Source organism: Prionailurus bengalensis, chromosome D1 (assembly GCF_016509475.1).
Source record: "Prionailurus bengalensis isolate Pbe53 chromosome D1, Fcat_Pben_1.1_paternal_pri, whole genome shotgun sequence".
Lineage (NCBI taxonomy): Eukaryota > Metazoa > Chordata > Mammalia > Carnivora > Felidae > Prionailurus > Prionailurus bengalensis.
This window is the reverse complement of record NC_057346.1, coordinates 18456023-18479918: the sequence shown is the minus strand read 5'-3', so window position 1 is coordinate 18479918 and position 23896 is coordinate 18456023. Positions and strand designations below refer to the sequence as shown.

General features: G+C 48.1%; 1 protein-coding gene across 1 annotated transcript in view; it reads right to left on the bottom strand.

Annotated features, from left to right (window-relative positions):
* Nucleotides 1-23896, bottom strand: part of LOC122483080 (tubulin-specific chaperone cofactor E-like protein) — a 161266-nt gene that overhangs the window by 45970 nt on the left and 91400 nt on the right. Inside the window, exons 10-16 of the mRNA XM_043579646.1 lie at nucleotides 21125-21258; nucleotides 18065-18352; nucleotides 14204-14341; nucleotides 13694-13859; nucleotides 9370-9782; nucleotides 3135-3705; nucleotides 581-1173 (exon numbers count right to left, since the gene is read on the bottom strand). Coding sequence (XP_043435581.1) covers nucleotides 581-1173; nucleotides 3135-3705; nucleotides 9370-9782; nucleotides 13694-13859; nucleotides 14204-14341; nucleotides 18065-18352; nucleotides 21125-21258 — 2303 coding nt within the window. The remainder of the gene's footprint in view (nucleotides 1-580; nucleotides 1174-3134; nucleotides 3706-9369; nucleotides 9783-13693; nucleotides 13860-14203; nucleotides 14342-18064; nucleotides 18353-21124; nucleotides 21259-23896) is intronic.

Below are 23896 nucleotides of genomic sequence, written 5' to 3'. Positions count from 1 at the left end.
TTCTTCAACTAATGATGTGGATGCCTAACGACGAATATTTTAGACCGGGTCAGAGGGGCAGGAGGTGCGATGGCAGGTACCCTTTGCCTGACCTCAGTGGGTTCCCATCTACAGGGAGGAGAGTCGGTATAGTACAAGGTAAGAAGCACAGACTTGGAAGCCAGCCTGCCTGGGCTCACATATCACTCTATGGCTGTGTGTCCCTGAGGAAGTTACTTAGCCTCTCTGCGCCTCGTTTTTCTCGTATGTAAAAGGTAAATGAGGATGAAAACATATCCCCCATAGGTTAGGTGTGACAACTGCTTAGACTAGCGCTTGGCACACGGTAAGCGTCCGGTAAGCATCGGCTGTTACGGAGACCTAGTCCTGCTTTAGCTGTATCTAATTTGAGAGCCTCCAGCCTCACTCCATTTCACCCCCGGGGAGACTGATTCGGTGCCGAACGTTAGGCAGCGCTCCCACTTCGGAGCCGTTGCCTTCCTGGAATCCACTCATGGTCAGAGCCAGAAAGGCATACCCGAAGAGTTCCTTCGCTTGGTGAGACGCATCAGAAAAGCCCCAAGGGCAGCCGGAGTCTTACCTTGACTTCCGAAGCCCCAACTCCTCCGATCTTGACCTCCTGGTCAGCCACCAGGATGCGAACGCCTCGCAGCCAAGCAGGCCCCGCATCGGGCTTCTTCTTGTTGATGTCAATTTCCAGATACTCGGGCCGCTCGGGGCAGGTCTTGAGGAGGGTGTAGGAGAATTCGGTGGGGAAGGCGTAGGCCGCGCCGTCGAAGGTGTGCAGCACCTGGTTCTGGCTGAGCAGGCACACGGTCTCCCGCTTGGGGAAGCAGCCCTGGTAGCCGTCCTCCACGGCGCACACCTCCCCGCTGCGGCACGTCTTGTTGAAGCAGTAGACGTCCCCGCCCTCCTCGCACAGGCACTGCACCGTGCAGTTGGCCGTGGCCCAGAAGAACTCCCCCATGGTGTAGTAGTGACCGTCGAAGTCACAGCCGCACTTGTGCAGCGGGACGCACTGGCTGGTGCTGAGGACAAAGCCTTCGTTGCACTGGCAGCCCTCGGTGCAGGGCGTGGCGCAGTTCTGGGAGGCCGTCAGGTCAGAGCAGGTGTCCGGGCAGCTGCTGGTGCACACGGAGTAGTGGCTGAAGCTCGGGCACTGCACCGTGGATACTGACGTAGGGGAGAGGAGAGAGCGTGACAACAGATGAAGGCCCCGGGGTGGTGACCGTGGGGAGCCACCACACACGGGAGCCCCACGGGGAAGGGCGCTCATCGGGCGAGAGACTCTGCGATTGCACCCGTAGAAATCAGCTCGCTGCTTTGTGACAGCTATGGGGCAACGTGATCGAATCGTGAACTTTTGACTCTCGGGCGATCATCTTGACTGAATTACACTTCAAGTGGCGATCCTAACTGGACTACACTGATTACTCAGCATCGATTTATTACTGGATGATCTACAACCACTCAGATGCTCTAAGATCTTCGGCTGATGGACACAGAAGTCAATCTGACCTTAAACAGCATAACCTATTCTTAAGAGGAAATAAATCCAACTTGCAGGAGAAAAGAAAAGATGAAAAGGTGGTTGGGGCCATTTGAAAACATGAAATTTCTTACAGGGAGGCACTCAAAATACCTAAGTGAAGACTATAAAAGACGATGAGCGAAGACTATGAAAATGAGTACTCTAGGATCTTAAAAATAGGAAAGAACCTTGGTTATGGGAAAGAATTTGTGTGTCTGCACTGCCAGGAGACTGGGTTGGAGCTAGAGGTCTCCTCAAGGCCCTTCTTGCCTCAGAAGCCTCTGGTTCTCATTTTAAGAACGTGGGAGTCTACATAAAGGCTTGCGTCGGGTCGAATCCAAGAGGCAGGGGCTCAAGGGACTGCTAAACTAGCTGTCTGAATTAACTGGAATTCACAGCGCAAACATGAGAGAGAGGGGGTGGGCAATGTGGAAGATAGGACCACTAGGGGAAAAAGTAGCCATTACAGGCAATTTGCTTAGGTAATTTGGATGTTCTTAGATTATACAAGGATCAAAAAAAAAAAAAAAATCCATAATCAATCTCAACTTGAGTATGCTCCTGGCCTACTTAGAGGCTGGTCAGTCACACAACAAGCAATAAGAAAACACGGTCTCTTCGTAGTTGGATCAATTCTCTGAGAATTGAACCTGATACACGATTTTGTGAATCCAACATGTACTGAGGGGGAAGAAAAATCTCCCTTTGGTCTCGGAACGGAAAGAAACTTTGAAACCTGCTCATCTGCGTGGCAATCTAAAATGCACGGACATAATGTTCTGTATACCCACGTGGAAAAACCGAGGGCCAGGAGAGAAACAGCATTCCAAGAAGCGGAGTTGTTTTTACTCGTTTGCTTGCTTGCTTGCTTTAAAAGTTTATATAATTACGAAAAGAGAGGTTTAAGTGGGATAGAAGGGGAAAAACGAGACAACCAAGTCGTACAAAATGCTTCATGCGAAAAGGTAATTCAAAAGAAGCTGAATTTCCCCACGCTGTTAGGGCTTTCTCCTAACCACCCAGCGCTTCTGAAAAAGGGCCTTCTTTCCTGATGTTCTGTGCTCCCTGGCTGCAGCCCTTTTCCCACTGGCACCAGTGGGTCAGCGAAAACACGGCAGAGCAAGAGACACAGAACCTAGAGGGACGGAAGGCGGAGAAGAGTCAAAGAACAGTTGCTGTTGGTTCCACTTGGGAGGTGAATTTCCCCCAGAGCTGGTTATGATTACTCAGACCAGTGTCTGTGTTTGCTCAATGGCCACAAATACAGCCACCTTCCCTCTGAACACCCACCTCCCTTCTTAACTCAGGGATGGCCATCCCTGGGACAGGGCCTTCCTCGCGTCAAGCATTTCCGGCCACTCACTCCCTGTGTCTGGACCATTTGCGCTCAGATGGTTTTCTTGTTTTCTGGCTATGGTATTGGGTGGGCAGGAAAAGGAAAGATCCTTTTTGCTGTTCATTCTTCATAACGTGTGGCTATGTTAACCTCACCCTCACTCTTGGGCAATTTGTCTTAACAAGGAGAGTTTTGAGGAGCCCGGAAACCCTCTCCCTGGCCCCCTGCGCGAGCACGCCCTTCCATTTGGATGGGATGCCAGCTTACCACACCCAGTCTGGACCCGCCAGTCTCCGATTGGAATGCCGAGGGCCTGGCACACGAGCGCGTAGGCCTGGATGGCTTGACAGAGGAGTGTCCCATTGTCCCTCACGCTGCACAGGTCATACACACAGCTGTGCACAAAGGCTGTGGGGTCCACGACGGTGCCACACTCCCACAGGGGGCCGTCCGTCTTGTTGAGGAAGCCGCAGTAGTCCGAACCAAAGAAGAGGGCTTCCGTGGCTGGGTCACACAGAGTGCAGTTGTCCACGCAGCCCGAGTCACACTTCCAGTCGGCATGGTAGACCCGCCAGCTCTCTCCGAGATCCAGGACAGACATGGCCGGCCTGCCGTCAGGGCGGAGGAAGTCGTCCAGCGGGTTTTTATTGTAGTTCCCACAGAGCCCACACGTGGAGTTTAGGTAGGAGCCTGGGATGGCAATGGAGGCGTAGTGCTGGCCATCAAACGTCACTAAGAGCCCAAAATCCGTTTCCACGGCAGTTGACATGCCACTCTGGTAGATTTTCACCGCCCCCAAGTCTAAGGTGACCGGCAAAGAAGTCACTAGGTCATTAACCTGCCAACAACAGTAACAATAAAAGGCAGGTGAGCAGGTGCCAGGGCAATGGGTCCCGCGGAGGTCGGGAAAGGGAAGCCAAAGCACTCTCCAGAGAGAATGGTCCCCCCCCCCCCCCCCGGATGGCCTAGGCTCTGGTAAGCTTGACTTCTGTTAAGGCAGAGGCCTGGGGGAAGCCACAGAAGCAGGGTGGCGTGGGCCAGCCAAGCACTGTGCATTTGAGACATGACAGGCATTACCACTACTGCCCTAGACTCCTCTGGGGAACAGATGGTTGTCAACCCTTCCTGGCTGGCTCTGGGGCTGGCTTCAAGTCTCTTGGTGAAAGACTAGTGATGCTGTTTTCCTTTTCACTCATCTAAATTCATTCTTTAAGTCTCCACTGAAGTCACATCTTTTCCATGACCTCGTCACTGCCTATAGCACTCCCTGATCCCTCCTCCCAGCTGAAATGTGTGCCATGCTGCCCTGGTATTATTCTCTGAGTGCATCACCCCGTCACGTCCTGATACCAGGACTATGTCATGTAATCATTCAGCAACACAAACAAACGTGAATGCCTACTGTGTACCAAGCACTATGTTAGGTGCTAAGGAATAAAGAATAAAGAAAATAATTGTCCCCACCCCTCATGGAGGTCCCGGTCTACTGAGGAAGAGAGACACAAATAGATATTTATAATACGCTGTTTTAAATACGCATTAATGGATCATACAATGGGAGGATAGCAAGTGACCACTATATCCAGCCTAGGGGGGGTCACACAAGACTTTTTGCAGGCAGTAAGTCTACCCTGGGTCTTTGAAGATGAACAGAAGTAGACAAAGGAAGACTGGGCTCAGGGATTTCTAGGACAAGAGAGTAAAGGCGGGTGGTTAGGAACAGCTACGTGAATACGGGGTTGCCCATTGGGTGGGGCGGCCAGAAACAAAGCTGGAGACACGAGCAAAGTCCACGGTCCATTTAGTCAACACATAGCAATTTAGGCCTCTCTGTGTGCCATGCACTGTTCTAAGAGTTGGGGATTCGCTTTGAGTGAAATGGACACAAATCTCTGCCCCACGGAACTTATATTTTAGTTGAGGAGACCGAAACCAAACAAAATAAACAAGTAAAATATATAGGTATGCCAGGTTGAGCAATTATGCAGAAAAATAGAGCAGGGAATGGGGATCACAAGTGCCGGGGAAGAGGGTTTTTAACTTGAAATAGGATGGTCAGGGAAGGGGATATTTGAGATGAGGAAGCAAGCCAGGAGCTTATCTGGGGTGACAGTGGATCACGCAGAGGTGACAGCCAGGCCCAAAGGTGGCGTGTGCCTGGGTGCTCCCAGCACGACTGGAGCAGAGACAGCAAGGAGAGGGCAGTGGCAGATGATGCCAGAGAGATAAGGGCAGCCAGAACAGGTAGACCTTTGTCGGCTATTGTAAAGCCTTTGGCCTTGACTCCGAGCAAGATGGAGAGCCAAGAGTGTGTCTAGGGCAAAGGAGGGACGTGATCTGACTTCCATCTTAAAAGAATTCCTCTGGCTTTCGTGTTGGGTGCACACCCTGGAGGGCCTTTTAAGCCATGTTTTAAACAAAACAAATTCCATAACAGCAAAAACAACTTGGATTTCTATGCTGCAGAGAAAGCCCCAAAATGTTTTAAGTAAGGGAATGACATAGTCAGATTTGCATTTCAGAAAGCCCACTCTGGCCAGCAGGTCAAGATTAGAAGCAGAGAAACCAGACAGGAAACTGATGCAAAAATCCAGGGGCGATGGAGCATGAGGGCCTAAACTACATACAGACGTGAGAGAGTGGGACCAGCTCGTGGAGTCTGCTCGGTAGGACCTCGTGGGTTTTTTTGCAGCGGGGAGCAAGAAATGGGGAACAGTCAAGGGCGAGTCTCAAGCATCTGGCTCACGTGAGTGGGTGGCTTGAGAAGCCTCCAACAAAGAGAGCTCATTTTCTTCTTTTTCACATTTAACACGCCCAGCACCTGTAGACATCACGTTTATAGTCTGGGATGGGAAGGTTATCCTACGTCAGTCCTAGATGGGACACACTGTGAGTGCACAGTCAATACATTGGAACTATATCGATTTCGGGCACACGGGAAGGAAAAGGGTCTTTACGGCCACCATTGTAGCTACTTCCTCAGTCTTCTAGGAAGTGAGGCAGTAGCCTATCTAAGCATCTCTCCAAGATTTACCATCGCAGATGTCTTGTGCCATGGCCTGCCTCTAATGGGGGCGGGGGGGACTAAAAAAATAGGCTTGAGAAATAAGCTATCCTACAGAGAGCTACAAGTAGAGAGAAAAACCTAGGAATTGATCGATCTATCCTTATCTCCTATGTAGCAGTTTAGCCGACAAGGGTGAGAAAAGCCATGTTATAAGGAAGGTCAGCTAGCAAGAGCCCTGGATGACCATCATGTACTGTCCATGCTGAGACGGAGAATGAACTCTTCCCCAAGGTTAGTATAACTGTAACTTCCAGGTATGCCCACTGACCAATGCTGGCAATGGCCAATGTCACCTGCCAGCCATATAAGCTCTGAGCCTCAATTTCTTCAATGGCCTCCTCCACTCTCTCTCAAGCTCCTGCTAACAAAGGGCAGTCTTCTGTGTCTCGAAGCAAAAGCCATGGGGTGAACCATCTCTGGATATTACAACAGTCCCCCCGGTTCCTCTGCATCAGATCTTGTTCCACTTAGACTGACATAAGCCCTAGGCTGACCACAGGCACCACCATTTCCCAGTTTCTACCCTTCTCCCTGGTGTAAGTGTTCATTGCAACCCCACTCATTCCCAACAGAAAACATGTCTCCGTTTAAACCACCGATTAGAGAGATACTGCGTTTGTCCCCTACAGTGCTCTGAGAAGGAGCTCTTGGGTGATTTCTTCTTTCATCCCGCCGGCCTCAACTCTTGACGAGCCAAGGGTAACTGGACCTCTTCTCATCACTTCCCTTCTTCTCCCTGTATTCTAGCCACTTTCCTGATACTGTCTCTCCTAGGATGTGGGTACTGGGTGGGAGGGCGGGGTGAGGAGAGAGAACTAGAATTGTAGAAGCATAGGTCTTAGAACTAAAAGGGATTTGGGTGGCAGTGGAAATGTGGGAAACAGCATGTATTAGGTGCCCACTGTGTGCCAGGCTGTGTACTAGATGTCACACGCGGCTGTTCTATTTCATCCCCAGGACAAACTCAGCAGGACCTTATCATCTTCCCCTTTTGCAGATGAGGAAATTGAGGTTCAGAGCTTACACGGCTGGGAGGTGACAGGGCCTGACTCTCATGAGCTGGGCTCCAAAGCCACTGCTTTCTGCTGCCTTTATCCCAGTGCTAAGGAGAGGTAGCCATACTGCGGCCATAGAGCCCTGCCTCCTAGACACTATCACCCCATTTTACAGATGGAAAAAAAGAAGCCCAAAGCACACTCAGCCGGCAGTGGTCACACAGGGATTGTGCGGATCTGACCCCAGAGTCTGAGTTCTTCCTCCCCATATGCTATTTGGCCTTGAAGCCCTTTTCAATGGGGCACCCTAAACTACCTGAGTTTATTTGGGGGAGAAATATGAAAACTGATAAGTATTAGCTAGAAGGAGACATTTATTATATTATGGATGTTAGTTGGCTGTCTTTAGCCCCCATTAGCATATGCAATCCTAAATTGTTTGCTTTGTTATTTGCAAACAATCCAAAGGGGGGAAATCCATATACAGGAACCAGTCCCCAGCATATGGAGAAAGGGGATCTATATGTTGCAAGAACAGATCTTGCTGGCCATTCCGGCCAGGCCGAGTGTGTCTGGAGAAGTCAGCTGCCTCACAGGCATTTCAAAGCCTCCTTCTTGCTTCCTATCCCTCTCCCTGCCTGTCCCCATTTGACCCTGGGTGGGGGCTCCACTGTCCGTGGAGTCACCCCCCCCACCCAGCAGAGCAGGTGTATCCAGAGACACTGGGAAGCCGTTTGGCCAAAGGAAAAGGAAGCCATTGTTAGCTCACAGTTGGAGTCACATAACCTTTTCTTTCTGAAACATTTACATTCACGTCCACATCTCCCTGTCGCTACAGAAAATTGAGGAATCCGTGCCCTATGCCTGGACGATGGAAAAGAGCCACACAAAATTAGCAGAGCTGCTGGGCCTGAAAGAAATGGCAATGCTCCTTTCCTTCTGAAAAAAAAAAAAAGTCTGACTGTGAGTGAAAAAGATTTTTAATCAAAATGGAAAATAGAAATAAAGCATAAAGCTTTCTTCCTCAACTACAGATATCATACACATCCATCCCCACAATACAGGCAAGCAGGAGAAAGCTGGGGAACATTTTTCTGGCTTGAAATAGTAGCATCTATCTACAAGAATAAGTATTGTGCTCAACAGCACAATAGAAATTTAAAAGGGAAAAACGTCAAACTTCCGTACCCCCAACTCTGACCTTGATTTCATATGCAGAACTGTCCCTAGAGAGACTAACCAAATAACAGGCAAATTGGCATTTCGGCCACAGTAAAACCTCACTTTTCTAATTATGACCATGATAAGCTGCACAGACCTAGGCCAGGCAGAGCCAGAAAAAGTGGAATTAGTTCCTCGGTCCTGCCTTTTGTTGGACATGCTGTGTCAGTTAAAACTACAACACATATTTTTAAAAAGAAAGAAAGAAAGAAAGAAAGAAATCCCCGCATTGGCATCAGTTCTGGTTTGTAATCTCCGTAATGACCTCCATGCATGGGGATTAAGGATCGCACGGGGTTGCGCAATCAACCCCTCGTGGTCTTGGTTATTATTGCTTGAATAAATACACGGTTGCAACAAGGTTTTCATTAACATTATGAAAATTGGGGCCTCCACAAATTGAGTAATTGCCAGTGGCTTCTTGCTCTCCCTCCTTTGCGGATGTGCCTGCCTGAAATCCAGGTGGGCAGTGACAGGAATCATTTGCATACGCTAAACGGACCGGCAGATATCCACTTTCCCCTCTCTTATTCCAGGCAGGAGTGGGAACCTGTTGGAGGGTGTTTGGGCAAAGCCTTCTCAGAACCTTCCCACCGGCGTCGTGAAAGAGCTCAGCAAGCCTGCTCCCAGGGGGGGGCCCTCACCAGCGGTGCCTCTGGAAACACCAATCAATTTGGAGCTTTTTCCAACAATGCAGCAGTAGATTTTGGGCAAACAGGATGGGGGGTGGGGTGGGGGGTGGGGGAGGGTTGTTAATGAAAGGCCGTACTGAGTTATGGATGTATACTGTGTGTTGGCACACCATCTCCAGGGCATGACCATGTGGCTGCTGCTATTGCAAGCCAGGTCCCTGAGAAACTCAGCCTACCTCTCTTCCCAGTTACTTCTGAGCTTGGACATGTGGGCATGTATGCATGTATGTGACAGTGTGTGTGTGTGTGTGTGTGTGTGTGTGTGTGTGCGTATTTATGAGGTAACCAGCAATTTCAGTGTACTTTAAGCTATATAGTAGAAAGAAATATCAAGGAGAGAGCTGAGGTTGGCTCTTGTACAAATAAAATTTAGCCTAGTTAAAAAAATGTTACAAGCTATTTGCAAGGAAAGCAGAGCCCTGAATCTCTTCCGTACAAACATCACACAGCAGAACCAGCAGATCTGAGGAAGTCTTCCCCCGGCTCAAGATTCTCCAGCTTCCCAGGAGGGCTGGAGAGGGTCTCACCTTGACTTTTCCATAGCTTCCTTTGGGGATGAGAATCTTGTAGCCATTCACCTCCACAGAGAGCTCCTTCACCCAGGAGACGGCTGAGCCCCCGCGGTGTTCGTTTTTGGCCTCCACGCTGAAGAAGGGGAGGCTGGAAGTCTGCAAACACTGTCGGGCCAACAGGTAGGCACAGGAGCCTTGGAAGTGGAAGAGGAAGCCATCAAAAGTGTGGTAGTGTGGCTCCCCAAACACCACACACGTGCTGGTCTCCACGGGGCTGCAGTAGAAGAATTTGCCTTTGGGTTCGCACACTTCGTAGGGGCTACAGGAGGCCTCCTGGCAGTAGATCTCATTGTTGAAATCTAGACAGCGGCATTTGATGGTACAGTTCAGGTCATCCCAAAACACCTCCCCTCGCCGAAGGAACTGTCCTGGGGAAGAATGACATTAGAGCCAACATTTATTGAGCATTTACCCTCCAGGCCAGGCGCTGGGCTGAATGCTTTTCCTGCATTCTACCATGGAATCCACACAAGAGCCCTGTTTGGCAGGTATTATCCACCTCACTGGATGAAAGAGGAAACTGAGGCTAAGGGGAGGTTGAGTCACCAATTCAGCCCAGAGCGCTCAGCCCCTCAGGAGCGAAGCCAGGGTTCTAAGCCGAGGCTGTGGGAATCCAGTCTACCTCTTGGCATCATCGTCTCCACGGCTAGAGAGCACACTCTCATTCAAGGGAAGACACGTCATCTTAATCCATGGCAAAGGCTGTGACGCACGGGAGTCATACCCTTCCTTCCAGGAAGAAGAAGAAGGGTACTCCAGAAACAGGCCCAGCTTTCCCTGGAAACTTAGCAACACAGATTCCTCCCGTGCTAACTTGTTCACTCATCCGTTCATTCAGCAAACATTTGCTGAGGGCCCAGTATGTGCCGGAAGAGATCAATAAGCATGAATCAGGAGGCAGACACACAAGTTTAAATCCCAGGCTCCCTGGGAGGGTTCTGGAAAGGGCTGATCTCTAGCTTCAAGGGCTCATAAATCGTGCCAACACTGCTTAGGCAGAACGTACATGATACAAGTTGCCTTCTCTCTCACCCTAGGTAGGCCCTGTCCTTATCCACCAGCAGAACTTCTAGACAGAATCCAGGTTAGGAGGAGAGTGAGGTTGGGGGAGGATGTCCTTTATGGGATGTACTGATTTTAATATGTGCTACTGTTTATTTGGCAGACAATCAGGCTTTGAAACAATTCCCAGGGGTGCCCGGGGGGCTCAGTCGGTTAAGCGCCCGACTTCGGCTCAGGTCATGATCTCACGGTTTGTGGGTTTGAGTCCCGCGTCAGACTCTGTGCTGACAGCTCGGAGCCTGGAGCCTGCTTCGGATTCTTTGTCTCCCTCTCTCTCTCTGCCCCTCCCCTGCTCACGCTCTGTGTCTCTCTCAAAAATAAACAAACATTTAAAAAATCAAAAAAATAATAAAAAAATAAAACCAGTTTCCTAAATCAAAGATCTCCCCCCACCAAAAACTCAAACTTTGCCAGTAATTAATATCAACCCTCAACTGAAAAGGAAGCGTCTCTGGACTGGGGCCTGCGATCTTGTCCTCGGCTGGGTCAGAGCCAAGAGACCGAGAAAATGGTCACAAACCCCGCAGCCAACTTCCAAGACCACCGGCTTACTTCTATCTGCCTCAGTGTTCTAACCTGTAAAGGGTGGGGGGCAGTGCTATTTTCTCATCCCTGTCCCATGGGGAACAGCGATGCCACAACCAGTCCACATACACAAGTTGATAGAGGCGGAAGCATTTGTAAACTGAAACATGTCTGAAAAGGAAAGCATCAGAGGCACAACATGAAGAAATGTAAATGATGTCCTACATCAGGAGTTGACTGTTTGAAACTGTAGTTTGGAAAGATTGGTCAGGTTCGTCTCTAGAACTGAGTACTCAGTGAACAGCATAGGCTGCAAGACGACCCCAAGCAGAGAGCATGGGCGCATCCGGAACAGTCTTTTCTGTATCCGTGCAACAGGAACGACGATGTCTCCACAGGCAATTATGTTTCATACCTGCTGAGAATAGAACCCAAATGTGGGATAATAGATTTATTCACATTCCCAGCAGGTCATATGCATCAGCCCCGAAGACAGGCCCCGAACCTCAATGCTCTTTGGCACCAGTCCAGGCTGCATATATTTTAACAGCCTCCGCTAAGTATGATTTCCAGTCTCTGCTTTCAGGCTTCCAATAAATGAGAGGAAAATGCCTTTGAATAGAGGAGGATTGGACCAAAAGGTAGACTCTCTGAGATAATTCTGTTTGCAAAGCGATGATATAATAAACCAGCTCTATGCAAATCTCCCCCTGCTATCACCCAGGCCAAACCCGATTCTCATTAGATTGATATATGCCTAGTGGCACATAAAAATGCACAGCAGTCTGTATAAGGATATTGAATTTGCCCTGTATGTGAAACCCAAACCCATAACTCAGGAGGAAAAGAATGAAGTCAAAGTGGAGACTTTGTACACGGCTGGCATCCGACCAACTCCACAGCTCTGCAAGCCAATGTTTTCCATTATCACGGCATTTCATTCCCAGGGCTCAGGCGAGAGGCTGTCACTGGGCACTCAGGTTGCACGGCCACAGCCAGTCGGCTCTGTGATGCTTGGACACAGGGGCAGAGGCACTGGGTACGTCTAGTCCGGGCCGTCAAGGGGAGATAGAGAACATGGCATTGGTCTTGTATCTCTCACAAGACCTTAAGTGGGGCTGTATTTACACTCTGTATGGGAGCAGGGCACGATCTCTGCAAGACTGGTGAGCTCAAGAGCTAGATTCTTTCCCAGCCGCTTTCATACCGGCTTAGCTCCAAATCATTTATTTGCTAACTTTGGAATGTGGAGGACTTCATAGAGTCTACGGAGACAAGGATGCCCAGGCATGTAAATGCCCATCTTTACAAACGACCTTTCGTTAGAGCCAAGTCAGGAGGTTTGATAAGCCTGGCCGCAGTGCAGGGAATGGGGAAGGCGGCGTGGGCATCTCAGACCAGGTGGATATGGTTTTTCTGTCTATCACACAAATGGAAGCTGAGTCAAGAGAGAACTCGGAGGCCTCCCAGGGCTGCTGAGACATGTAGGTCCCCAGACCATGCTTCCTATCGGAGGAGGACAAGAGACCTCCTGAAACCTTCATCCCAAGCCAAAACTTTCTTAAACATCTGCATTTCCCCCCAGGGTCTTCCTCTGTGCTTCCACAGCCCCCCTACCCTCTCGTCCATTACAATGTGGCCTAGACTGTGTCACCACTGTCTCCCTGGCTGTCTCCTCTATCACAGCAGTGTCATGAAAGCCAGAGTTCCTTCATGCCCAGCACCTGATGGAGTGGAGCCCCCCTGTTGGGGCTTTCTAACGTTCTTTGGAAAGAAGCAATGAATGGCTGGCTGGCTGGCTGGCTGGCTAAACGGATAGATGGGCAGATGGTTGGGTGGACGGACAGATAGACAGGTGGATGATGTCCTGATTCTAGTTGCAGGAGTCTCCACTCCAGAAGCAGAAATACGAACAGAAACACGGCTTTCTGAATCCTTTCACACACATAAGAGGCAGGAATCTATAAGCCAGGATGTTCTTGTGAGAGTCCCGGGCTGTTTTGCACATCCAAAGAGGTTTTGGATAGTTTAGAAAAGGCCCCAAACTTTGGATGCCACCGTAAAGGAAGAGAGGCTCAGCTACAGCTTGTTCAACACAGACCTAAAGCAAGCTTTGATTCTCCCCAAACTCCTGTATGTTTTGCCGCTGCAGACAGGAGTTTAGGAGACGCTACCCTGAAGACGATGACACTTCCCCCCCCTTTCTTTCTAATCACACTAGGGAGTGCTGATTTACTCCCGTGGAGACGTGGCAACGCTCTGATCTCTCCCACTTCTGCAGATCTACAGGGTGCAGATGGCAAAGCAGGAGCGAAGAGGAGAAGAAAAATGGAAAGGGGGGGATGGCAGCAACAACAACAAGAATAATGTTAAGCAGGAGGGCTCCCTTCTGTCCCTCTGGCTGAGCAATCGCTCAAGAGCCACGTCCACTTCTGCGGAGTTATTTCGAAGGGGAAGCTGTGTTCACACCCCAGGCAAGGACTTCGAAAACCGCTGTGGAGCAAATGCAGGGTTTCAGCTCCCGGTGTGATGAATGTGCATGCTAAAATTACCTTGATCTCCATTACCCAGCTGAGAGATGTCAAGAGTAAGGCATCGGGAACGAGCCCGCCCCCGTGGCTTAAAAGCCTGCCTGTCAATCCACACCAAGCAAACCCTGCTTTGCCATATGGGGAAGAGGAAAAGCCTTTACCTCTGGAGGTGCAGCCATTGGCTGGGTCAATTTCCTTCCCGTCAACTTTGAATGCCCAGCGGCCTGGAACATTGACGTTCGTGGTCTCTTGGATATTCACAATATCAGGGGTTCTTGACCCCGGGAGGCTGAAGAAATTGGTGAGGTTTCCACCATTAAATCCTGCCTAGAGCACAAAAGGAAGGCGAGACTTGAACACAAACACCAGCCTTGTGGGTTAACTGGCCCTCATACCTTATTTTCAGATTCCGACACATTGAAATCAGGAGACCCCTTTTCCTGGAGTTCCCGGGGCCACCACTGCAGGTGAGAAAGGCCTGCCTAGTTCATGCCACACCCACATCAAGGTACCACAGATGGGCAAGATTAGCCTCTCGGTCCACCTGCAAAATCAGACACGCTTCTCTAGCTCAAAACGGTTGGCAGGGTTCCCTCCAGCATGCTGAGCAGCCTAAGCAAGGAGAAGAGTACTTCGGAAACAGGGTGGACATGAGATGGAGAGCCACATACCTGTGCCATCACTCCCCCAAGGCCAGTCAGGGGGTCACCGCCGCTCGCTGTCCCAGTGGTCCAATTGATTTCATAATAATTGAAGAGCGTGAATGTATAGGATCCATCAGACACCAGGACAGCCTGGAAGGTGTTCACCTACAGGATGGCAGTGGGTGGTCTCATGACTTCCCTTCCCAGAAGCTCCTCTCCCCAGCCCCCCTCTACCCTGCACCTTCCCTGCCCCCCCAGCAGCTCAGAGCTTCTCCAACGCCAGCCCTCACACTCTGCCTCCTCTCTGAATTTGTTCTCGCCCCCAGTCGGGAAAGCAAGACATGTGGGAGCATGCACCTGAAAAGAGAAATTGCCTGAGGAGAACCTAGGGGCTGACTCAGCACCCCTTTTATAGCTCTGGTTCAAACCAGAGAAGTCAGAGGCCCCGCTCGGCTTGTGATAATGCGTGAGCACCTATAGATGGCAGCATGAGAATAAACTATAGGAAGTGGTCCAGGCAGGGGAAGGGCCACAAGCACCTGTTCCCTGAGCAGGTTGGATGGGGCGTCGGCAGGCGGGGAGGAGGGCCATCAAATGCCCATCAGTGTTGACTAAGGGCCAAGGTCTGCACTGTGCTCTCTTGCGTCCTGGAAAACACCCGCTAATCTTGGTGAGCTGTCTCCCCTCTTTAAAATGGAAGTTGGAATGGGGTTTTTAAAAAGCACTTTTTGGGGAGAAACTGCTCTTCTAATTGAGCATTTATGTATCACTTTATATCTGCAGAAATCTCAACACCCGCCTGTACCTCGGACCAATGTTAAGGGGGGCAATTTTTTGGCCCTTTCTCATCTGAGAGCTTAAAAACCGAGGGCTAAGGGAGATGAATTGCTGGACATTTTGCAAGGATCTAGTGACAGAAGATGGGAATCGAGCCGGAGCCCCCAGTCTCTCTCTTAGTGCCCTGTCATTACACGCGGTCTTCATTTTCACCTTTTTAGGATAGAGATGTTATATAAATTCAAACAAGCCTCGCAAACAGTTGCCAGAAAAAGCCGTAGCCAACTCTGTCCTTTACTGTTTCCCTTGGTTAATCCCTACCCCTCGACACAGGTTTTCAGGAAATGCAAATAAAAGGAGGGCTAAAAGAGAGGAGGCTGACCTTTTCCATTCAAGCCTCACACTTTCCCCAGCTGCCTGATACCATCGTGGCTAACGTTCCGTCAGACACAGAGGAAGACCCAAATTCTTATCCTGTGTAATCAGACTGGGGTGGAGGATCTTGGAAGCCCCAAATCTCCCATCCTAGACAGTCTCGGGGAGGGAGACAAGGTGCAAGTAAAGAAAAGCCCTTTTTGTAAATGCGAATTCTCTCCTCGAGCTCTGTGCCTGCCATAGCCGATGGCGTTCATGATAGGGTCGGGCCGGTATATGCCTCTACTCTTTGGCCCAGCTCAACAAAAGAGTGAAGTGGGGCACCGAGATGCCTGAGCAGTCAGCTCGAGATTTTGCTCTAAGATCACTGCAGGGTCAGGTTCTGGAGACAGGCATCAAGTCAAGGTCACAGGAGGTCTGAAGAGCAACCCTCCTCCAGACTGGGATTCTCCTTCAAGGAGGATATCCCTTCTCCTGAAATCAAGTTGGAAATATCTCTGGTGCAAGCAGGTCTTGAGAACAACCAAGAAGTCACCCCAAAGCCAACCAAGCACCCTAACCACCCCACAAGGGCTGGCTCACCCTCGTGCACGTTCTGCCTCGCTCTCACACACCCTACACGTACGTATCTCCTCAACATTTGCTCTTGGGCTCCCCCCGATCTGTTTTTGGTGAAACCGTGTGTTTTTTTCCATTCTTGAAAAGCCCTTTTATTTTGCAGAGGACTTTCAGTGATGCCTGGAGGAGGAGGCAGCTGGAGGGGAGAGTCCAGGAATTGGAGTGAAGGGATGTTAACGTGGACCTCGCTTGGCCTCCTGTGAGGTTCAAATCTCCTCGCTTGTCACTAGGGCAGCTCACTGAACTTCTTGGGCCTATGCCCCCACCTTTCAGGTGGAATGAGCTTTGCTTACTACACAACAGCCCTGGGGGGCTAAGTGAAATGCACAACTAGCCTATCACAGCACTGGGCTCACAGTAAGCTCTTAATAAACATTAGTTTTCCCTCCTGAAAGTAGAGATGTCCTCTTCTCTCTTCCTTGCTATCAGGCTTCCAACGAATGGCAACTTCCACCTCTAAGAGACTTCTCATGCCATTTGCTTATTTGGCCCAGTGATGTGTGTTCCTACAGAGGAGGGGAAACCTGGGGTGATGACAGATGGAAGAGGAGTCAACTTAAAAGATAGAGATGGATGGACACATCAGCAGCTTGGAAGGCTTGTACCAATCTTTTCTCCAAGGAGCCCAAAGCACTTAGCTGTTGCCTCATTCATCCTCATTGAAAGAGTTCTTACCTAGCCCCCAAATTTCCTCCAAAGTACAAACCAGAAAGTATCTAAATTATCTTGCCGTTTTTATGGCCAATGGAAGTTTTTTTGGAAAAAATGGTGGTCAGCATTTGATGGGCATTTCTTCTCCTTTCTCCCCCCCACTGACACTAAAATTTATCGATCACTAGCATCCTGCATTTTAACGTTGTAAGGTATGAGGCTTGAAGGACATAAAACATCACTCCAGGAGTTGTTAGCAATCCATAACATGACAGAGGGAAATGTATGCTGCTTGAGAGGTTATTTCTAGCCAACGCATCCACTGTTTAAACTTGCGTCTTTCTGTTCTCCAGAACCTCTTAGCGGTAAAGTGCATTCTCATGCTCTGGGGTCAGAAGGTTCTAAAACACAATGTGCTCAATGCGGGCAGCCGTAAATGGCTGGCCCAGCACTTTTCCACCTCTGCCTCTAACTCAGTAGTTTCTATTCCATCCCTAAACAACTGACTCATTGCCAAGGAAATTGGAAAACAGATGGAATTGGAAATAATGCTAAGAAAGCAGAGGGCAGAGTTTTGAATGTCTTTGCTTACTGGAAATTATACGGTTGGAGATACGTCTGCTACTTCAAAAATCTCCACTGCCAAAGTCACCCAAATGAGCTGCAGACTTTTGTGAAAACTGTGTTCTGTCCCTTTATATAGAAAGTTGATTATCTCTACGATAATGCCAGTGATAATCTTCCTTATTTGACTTTTATTTGACTGCTCATTTGGGATTTCAGAGCAGATGTTGAAACTTTATTCATGAAACGCTTTAACTGCCCACTTCAATTAGCATCAAATATGAATAATTCCAGACCTGGTCACAATAAAAAAAAAAAGGTCATAACATAATAAAATGAACCAGGTAGGTCATTTGTACCCAAATCCAGCCCCTATTTTCCACTTCCTACCAGGCTTTGTAAAAAAAAAAAAAAAAAAAAAAAAAAAAAAAAAAAAAAGGCAATAAATAAATAAATAAATAATAAAATAAAATAAAATAAAAAAGGAGGGGGAAGGAAATCAGCTGATAGAGAGAGGCATTTGTGCCCCTGGCAAGAAAAAAAGACCTTTGGTTCCTGGCAGGCCCCTAAGCATGTGGCCTAGATAGGGTCACAGGACCTCAATCACTCTCCTGCAAAATAGGAATGCTACCTCCTGCCAGAAAATTATGGAGAGGCTCTTTTTAGATATTCGTAATGATAAGTGATAGAGATGACACATGCGAGATATCATTACAGCTGACTGGACTGCTCAGGTATGATATCTCCCTCTGTTTCCTGGAAAGTGGGTGGCAAGACTCATTAGTTTAACTCAGGAAACTGACACTCCTCAGCTCTAACAATTAGACTCCGTCACAGCAGTGAAGACGGACAAGAATTAGATGTCAGGATAGGAAGTGGAAAACAGAAAATTTGAATTATTACAGGTGTGGTACTGCTCCCTCCATAAAACGTGACTTCCTCCCATGTCACAATGAAAACCCAAGTGGCAGAGAAGGTTGCCATGTCTTTGAAGTACTTCCTGATGTCCTTGGTGGCTCTTTTCAAGATGACAGGGTCCATGGTCTCTCTGTAATAGATCTCTCCCCGGATTCCATTGTGCACATCTGCCCAAAAGGGAGCAATGAAGGCCCTCCCATCCGTCAGGGGAAAGGATTCTGGCGTGAACTGGCTCACTAGCACATTGAAGGAAACTACTCCGTTGTTATTGACCTGAAAAAATAAGACAGGTTGGCCAGAATGGATCTGCAAATGTGACGTCAGAGTCACAAACCAGTAGAGACATTGGCCTAATCATATGAATGAAAACAACTTTTAAACCACTGAGTTGGAACCCCCAAACACCAGCTTCCAGCACTCAACGAGGAGGTTCATTTACTCCCAGACAAACTCATTGGTTTTCTTTCACTTCCAATTTGTGGTCAGCCTCATTTCTTATTAATAATCAGTCTTGTTTTCATGTTCTTTATCCTATCTCTGTTTACACTTATAAAATGCTACCGGGGTGTGTGTGTGTGTGTGTGTGTGTGTGTGTGTGTGTTTGCGCACGCGCATTGGGCCAGGCAAGAGGTAATGTGGACCATAAAGAAGATCCAGCATGACAGATGCAAAATAGTTAGAAAAACAACAACAACAACAACAAAACCATGGAAGCAACAAGTTAAATTAAAAAATTGTTGAGCTGTATATTACACCTTGATTCCTAGTAGAAGAGAGTCAGTAAAAGCTAAATCAAATACTCCATTATTGAACTCAGATCTCAGGATCAACCATACCCTGTTCTGAATGAGGCATTTAAAGGACTGCTATTGATTCAACTGACTTCACAACCACTCTGTACCCACATCAAGGACGAGGTTACAACCTACAGATGCCCAATTCCATGATAGCTCTTGTAGTCTGATGGCTTCTTTGTATAATCACTGCATAAAAATGGAGATGTGAAATCTATACGTTGTCTATGTAAATGACTATCCTATGGTGATTTCTTCATGACTTGCAAAAGGCTTAGTAAGCTTATTAAATTACTGAGCCTACTGCAAATCAGAGCCAATATGCACACTCCATTGATGCAGGACCTGTACACAATTCAGCCTCTGCCTGTGCCTGCAGCTCCGTGAGATTGATTTAACCTGTGGCTTGTACAACGGCTTCGACAGCAGAAATGTCTGGGATGGGAACACTTGCAACACCTCCAGAAAACCTGGAGATCATTTGCCTATACATTTAATTGTTGGTTGCATCCTCTTAATCAGTAATATTATGGACATTAACAGTGACCCCGATCCCAGCGGTAAGTTATCAGTGCCTGGGCCAAGGGTGCATCAATCTGTTTGGGGAGCCACGGTGTATGGTTTGGAAGGGAAGCGGAGATCCAGCTACAAGGATGTTAAGAGCCTCTTGGGTGCGCGAGAGAGCCAACAACCCAGAGGAGAAGCTCGAAAAAGATTGCATGACTCAAAGTACTGGAAACCCAGGGAACATTTTGCCCCCAAATAAGTCTACCCCAAATTAAGGACGCTCCTTTTGCAAGGGCAAGAATTGTTCAGACTCCATGATACAATAGAGGAGAAAGAGGAGCTCGATGAAACGCATGTTTTCTAGAGGTCTGGGAGACTAAGGCTTCCAGAATGGAAGTCCTGTACACATCTCTCATCTCCAAAACCAGCTCAACGCATTCTGAAATTTACAATCGGCTGTTACAGACTAAGGAGGCGCTGCTGTAAGTGGACCCCAAAAGGCATCTCAGGATGCCAGAGCAAGGTATTGGCTAGGAAATAACAGCTGTCATTAAGACTCACAGACTAGTGGAGGGAGGTGGTATTGACTCACATGTGTTTTGCTTATATTCTGTAGTGAAGATCAGAGGTTCTCAGACTTTTGTGGGCCTCAGAATCACCTGGAGGGCTCATTAAAACTCAGATTACCAGGCTCCCTTCCCAGCTTCTGATTCAGCAGTTTGTGTGTGGGGGGGGGGTGCCCTGAGATGTGGCGTTTCTAACAAGCGCCAAAGTGATGTGGATGCTGCAGGTTCAAGGACCACTGGTTCAACAGTGGAGGAGGGAGCCACTTTCTGATAGGTGTCAGTCCTTAGAGATACGTCAAAGTGTGGGCAATACAGAGGTCCCAGGTGCAGAGATGGCCAGAGAGAGAGGCATTGAGTTTCAGTTCTTCCTTCAGGGCAAGACACAGAATGGAATGGAATGGAATGGAATGGAACGGAACGGAACAGAACAGAATAGAATAGAATAGAATAGAATAGAATAGAATAGAATAGAATAGAATGTGATAGAATCTACATACACCTCACCCCATGCTTTAAGGCCAAAGATAGAGACAGGTTCAGTTTCTCTGAACCTTCTCAGTGTGCCACCATTCACTAGCAACAAACTCAAAGACCTAAAAAAATAAATAAATAACCTGAGAACACAGGTGCCCAGGAGAACTCTGACACAAATGGTACCATTTCTTCATGCAGGTTTGAAAATGGGACCCCATGGCATAGCTCAGACCCAACAAAGACGGCCAGTTCTGCAAACAACTTACATATAATAGTTGATTAGCCCTCTACGATGCTCTGGCTCTGTTCCAAATTGGTAGGAAGCTAAAGAACAGCAGATGCCTAAACTTTTCACACCCCCAGAAGGGAAAGAAAAATGATATTGCTCCTATTGTGGTTCATTGTATCTTTTTATCTTGTCGCGTAGCAGAAATAATGTTCATGGCATCGGGGCCTCTGCTTCACTTCTGTGTTTAATCACCCACAAAAGCAATTTATTGCCCTGTATACTCCTCTACTATGAACATTAGCCATTAAATATACCTTTGACTTTCTTAATCATAAAACCTATCAGCTCATGAAATCGCAGAACTTGTCGTTCCGGCTGGCAATAAATCTTCCATTCCTGGAACCCTGGACGAAGGTGTTTAAAATGTTTTCCTTAATGATAAACAAAGAGCAGAGCCCGGCTCTCCTCCACTTACGTAGACGGTGCGGTAAGGAACGCCAAAGAAGAAAACGGGGATGGCCAGCTTAATCTCAGATGAGCTTCCGTCGTCTACTTTCGGGGTTTTTGTGTCATTCTGCCAGAATGGATACATGAGCTCCCTGGGCTGAGCTGTCGAGAGAGACGGTGGTAAGCTAGATGGCAGGGCCCTCTTCGCTTGGCAAGCTGCTTCCCTCCCACCCACTAAAGCCAGCTTCTTTCAGTGAGCCTTACAAACTAAATGCAAGTCAGACTGCCTTTTCGTTTATCCTAAACCTAAGCTGTACACAATGCGTTATCTTCTGCCTCTGGAAAGCAAAGTATGGGAGCAATGCCATTTCTCCTTAGGAGAAATCACTTCATGCTTTGTTTCTGTGCTTCCATACGTTCTGGAGAGAGCAACGGTTAAAACTGTCTGGAGGGCTGTGAAATCACCCCTGCCTGGAGCTCTCAGAGCACTGAGATGGGGTTTCTCCGTCTGGCAGGGCATAGGATAGCTTCATCCTTGATTGGAAGGCAAGCTGAGAGACGGTGGCCTATGGCTATGAACCTCCCTCCTGGCTTAAGAATTCCACTGTCATGTCTTTTCCTGAAAGGAGTCCCCTCCTCCTCCTGCACAGTAGAAGATACCAGATCCCAGAAGGAAATAAGCAACAGTTGGAGCCAGGACAAAAGTGGGAGGAGAAGGTTTGTAGTAACTGGCCCGCAAATGAACTCCATTGAGCCCAGGCCCTGCGAGAGGGCTCTCTGCCCAGTTCCTATTGACGAAAGACAGACACGGGAGCCTCTGGGACGAGGGAGGCTGGGCCCCGAGAACTCTTTGGAGAGGAGGCACGGGGCTCTTACTCATCAGCCCCGTCAAAGGTGAGGGTCATCGCACGAACACACACAGCTCGCCTCTGGTAAACCACATCACCACCCATCCTGGCAACCCGGCTTATGTCTCAGAAGTGTCTCTTCCAAACTCTTGCAAAGGTGGCCTGGTTCAGCACGAGAAATTAGACCATTGCCCCAAGGTCTGTGTTACCGATGATCAGGTCCAATGGCTTCTATGAAATAATCTACGTTTGGGGGTGTATCTTTTCTCTGCCTCCATCCTTTCTTGTCTTGAATGAAAATAGAACCATAGAGTATCACCTTTTCTTCCTTTTTTTAAGTGTTAACTTTCACGGCCAGTGGCAAATCCATTTGGGGCTTCTGGCCATGGATCTTGAACTACCTGCTTGCAACAGCCCAATCTCAGGCGAGGTCCTCTCCTTGAGAAAGTCCCTGCTCTGTGCTGATGGTGCTGATAGGCTGGCGAGCAGCTGGCCAAGGACCGTCCTGCTCCTTCAGGAGCTTTTTAGTGAGGATACGACAGCTCATGTAAGGGAGAACGCACAGGGACCAGAAAGGACTACAGCAGGGCCTGGCCAAGTGCCAGCTTCTCTCTTCCTGGAGCAGGGAATGAGAGATCTGTCTGGTCAGAGAGCTAATCTGTTTCCAATGGCTAACATCAGAGGAGAACAGGGAAACCAGCCCAGTCATTAGTGCACGAGCATTATTCCCCGAGTCCCGGAAGTCTCCAGGAAGCCAACCAAATCGGACCGTTAAGGAGGGCTGTAGCTGGTGTAATCAGGAGCGCAGCCGACGTTCTTTATTTAATGCCACAGTCAGCAGGCAAACAAGGGCTCTTTAAAATTCATCTTCACACACACGTAACAAATTCCAAATTCCTAGAAGGTAGGGCCTTTTTTTTTAAAAAAAGTCTCTTTATAATCCCTATCATAGCGTTATACATAGACACTTATTAAATTTGAAGGGTGATGCACTTTCTTAAATTAATAACAACAAATCAAACCATGTCATGGATTTATCTTTCATAGGGGACATTTTAGGAGTCGTGCCCGAGTATGAGTAAGGGCTGAAATTCATGCTGAATTGTAATCATTTTAATGAAAGGATTAATTCAGATTCTGGGAAGCCTTGGCCAGTCTGTCTAGGAAAAGGAAAGTCCATACCTCTCAGGGAGGACACAGGAAAGAGTGGTCATGGAAGCTATCTCTAACTTCTTTCCTTGCTCTAAAGGTGAGGCAAATTTGCAAGATTCTTCTCTTCATGAGTGAACCTAACCAGTTCATGATTTTAAACAGGAGAGAATGAATCGTTCAAATTTTTCCATTTTAAGAATACAAATCAGGGGCACCTGGGTGGCTCAGTCGGTTAAGCGTCCGACTTTAGCTCAGGTCACGATCTTGCGGTCCGTGAGTTTGAGCCCCGCATCGGGCTCTGGGCTGATGGCTCAGAGCCTGGAGCCTGCTTCCGATTCTGTGTCTCCCTCTCTCTCTGCCCCTCCCCCATTCATGCTCTGTCTCTCTCTGTCTCAAAAATAAATAAAAACATTTAAAAAAATTTTTTTAAAAAGAATACAAATAATAAAGATACCAAATATTGTCAGTGCTTGATAAATACTTGTTGAATGAGAAAGGTGCTTAATAAAGGGAAGTAGGTTGAAACTATAGTAGTTTCCACCTTCAAAGCCATCACTATTCTAAAAAAATACAACTTGTGAACAGTATGGCCTACCATTAACAACAGAATTAACAAAAGAAAAGATGATGCCTACCCATGCCGGCTTTAGGCTGAGAATTTCACAATAAATATATAACTATGCTCCCAGAACTTTTTTTTCTCACCAAACAAAACATAAATTTCTTAGAGCAGGTGTAGGAGGCTAGGGTCCATAGGACTCTCATTACTGTGGGGTTTCACACTATAGTTTGCATATTAT